We start from the raw sequence: 2,500 nt of genomic DNA, 5'->3' as shown, positions 1-2,500 counted from the left end.
CGACAGAGCCACTGCCACCTGTCCGTGAGTACCTTCTACAAACGCCAGAACCGTCCCAGTACACACCAAAAAGGTTGATCGAAAGACGGGACAGTAGTTTCGACCCCCCATGGATTTTATCCTGCGGAATGGAGCACCTTTGTGTATGATATTTTTTCTGTCGTTTCATCAGTACAGTTAAGCAGCAGTTTCCAATCTTTTTTTACAGCGCAACCCAAGTCAACATATCTAAATTCTTTACGGCCTTGTATGCATGCCACCATTCGGAGGCTACGATGATTATCAGCTGATCATAGAGTGTACTTAAAATGTACAGCTCATTCAGAGGATGTTTTATGATAATCAAACCGCTTCCTAAGAAACTAAAAATAAAATTGAAGGTCTAGCTAGTTTCAGGGCTTCCGAGGACCACAGATTGTGTTCCGCCAAGCCATAAAGTTCTCATTTTTCTCGGCCCTGTCCATGCAGATTAACATAGAGATCCAGACGCATATTCTCAACGTTTTGGCAAAAATGATGCGCTGTACTTTTCGAAGTGCCCGCGCGGGTGAATTACTTTTATTTTATTCTCCAGCTTTATATATCATTATAGTATTTCCAAAAGCTTCTCTTCAAAAACCTATTTCTGTTTCTTTAATAACATATTTGAATTTCTTGAAAAATCCGATAGAAGTCACCATTTCATTTTTCTACGTTCCCATTTACTCCCTTGGTGAGAACTACTTCCGGCCATCCTCCCCCTTTTCTCCCTTCTGACCACCCCAATTTCGTTCCTTCCAAAACCGTTTCTTTCTCCCTCCCTTGCTTTCAAAACCCGCCCTTTCTCTCTTCCTTTCTCCTGAAATCCAGTTATTTCTCTTTCCCTTCCTTCCAAAACCCGTTTTTTCTCCCTTCCTCCTTCCTAAAACCCGTTCTTTCTCCCGTTTTTCCTCCCGAAACCCCTTCTTTCTCCCTCCCGTCCTTCCTAAACCCGTATTTTTTTCCCTTCCTACCAAAATCCGTTTCTTCCTCCCTTCCCCCCCTTTCTAAACCTATTTCTTCCTCCTTACCCCCCTTTCTAAACCTATTTCTTCCTCCTTACCCCCCTTTCTAAACCTATTTCTTCCTCCCTTCCCCTCCTTTTAAACCTATTTCTTCCTCTCTTCCCCCCCTTTCTAAACTTATTTCATCCTCCCTTCCCCTCCTCCTAAACCTATTTCTTCCCCCCCTCCTTCTAAACCCATCTCTTCCTCCCTCCCTCAACCCCCTCCTTTCTCCCCAGCCACCTCGTGCCCGCCCTCCTTCACCCTCGAGGCCGACGGCTGCTACATCTTCATCTACGACGAAGGCAACTGGAGAACCTGGGGCGAAGCGCACGCCTTCTGCCAGACCTACGGCGGGGAGCTCGCGTCGCCCTACAGGCTGGCGCCGCTGCAGGAGTACCTCGACACTCATTTTAGTGAGTTCGATTTTTTTTTCTTCATATATATATATATGTGTGTGTGTGTGTGTGTGTGTGTGTGTGTGTGTGTGTGTGTGTGTGTGTGTGTGTGTGTGTGTATGTATGTATGTATGTATGTATGTATGTAAATGTATATGTGTGTGTGTGTGTGTGTGTGTGTGTGTGTGTGTGTGTGTGTGTGTGTGTGTGTGTGTGTGTGTGTGTGTGTGTGTGTGTGTCTGTGTGTGTGTGTGTGTGTGTGTACATATAAAGATAAACAGATTCATAGACATACATATGCGAGAGCGAGAGAGAGAGACAGACAGACAGACAGAGAGAGACAGAGACAGAGACAGAGACAGAGAGAGAGAGTAGAGAAAAGAGAGAAGCGAGAGAGAGAGACAAAACAGAAGCGACTGCACCTCCATTCCTCCAGACTATCCACATCCCACACCAACGCACCTTCTTCTCCCTCTCCCCTCCAGCTCAGACCTTCTGGGTAGGAGCTCGTCTGCGGGATCGAATGAAGTTCTTCTGGTTCAACAAGAAGAAAGTGGACAAGAAAACCTGGAAAGAGAACCACCCCTCGAGGCATCCCAACAAGAAGTGCGTCTACCTGGACAAGCGTTCGGGCTACAGGGCTACCAATTTCTTCTGCGGGGAGAAGTATGCCTTCGTCTGCGACTACAGAGAGGCTTAGGGAGGTGGCAGAGACGGAGAGGATGGGGATGTGAAGAAGGGAGGCGTTAGTTCTTTCGTAAGAGGTAGACTCGCTCATCACTTGTTTGCTTAGTGTATGTTTTTTTGTTTTTATTTTGTTTTTCTTTCTCTTTGGTCTGTGAAATCCAAAGTCGTGTATGTCGAGTATATGAGAATCTAATATGTAATTATAATGGAACCGGAATATAATTTTTTTTCTCAAAAATTGTTTTTTACTGACTAAATAAAACGTTCGAGAATGAACCGTCGTTTACAAATAAATACACAAAGCTTCAAACTGCCTTCTTAAATACCTTTAACAAATACCAAGTGTGAAGATTGTATAGTAAATGCAATAGGAAATGTCAATGGTAAAGCAAA

At 44.5% G+C, this 2,500-nt stretch overlaps 1 protein-coding gene across 1 annotated transcript in view; it reads left to right on the top strand.

Moving 5' to 3' along the window:
* Positions 1–2,345, top strand: part of LOC113800908 (uncharacterized transmembrane protein DDB_G0289901) — a 5,924-nt gene extending 3,579 nt beyond the window's left edge. The window contains exons 3-5 of the mRNA XM_027351713.2: positions 1–24; positions 1,262–1,438; positions 1,906–2,345. The exon at positions 1–24 is cut by the window's left edge and continues 318 nt beyond it. Of these exons, the coding sequence (XP_027207514.2) occupies positions 1–24; positions 1,262–1,438; positions 1,906–2,120 (416 nt within the window). The 3' untranslated portion in view covers positions 2,121–2,345. The remainder of the gene's footprint in view (positions 25–1,261; positions 1,439–1,905) is intronic.
* The last annotated feature ends 155 nt before the right edge of the window (positions 2,346–2,500 follow it).

The sequence above is a fragment of the Penaeus vannamei genome, chromosome 9 (assembly GCF_042767895.1).
Source record: "Penaeus vannamei isolate JL-2024 chromosome 9, ASM4276789v1, whole genome shotgun sequence".
Classification (NCBI taxonomy): domain Eukaryota; kingdom Metazoa; phylum Arthropoda; class Malacostraca; order Decapoda; family Penaeidae; genus Penaeus; species Penaeus vannamei.
This window is presented reverse-complemented; position numbering and strand designations above follow the sequence as displayed.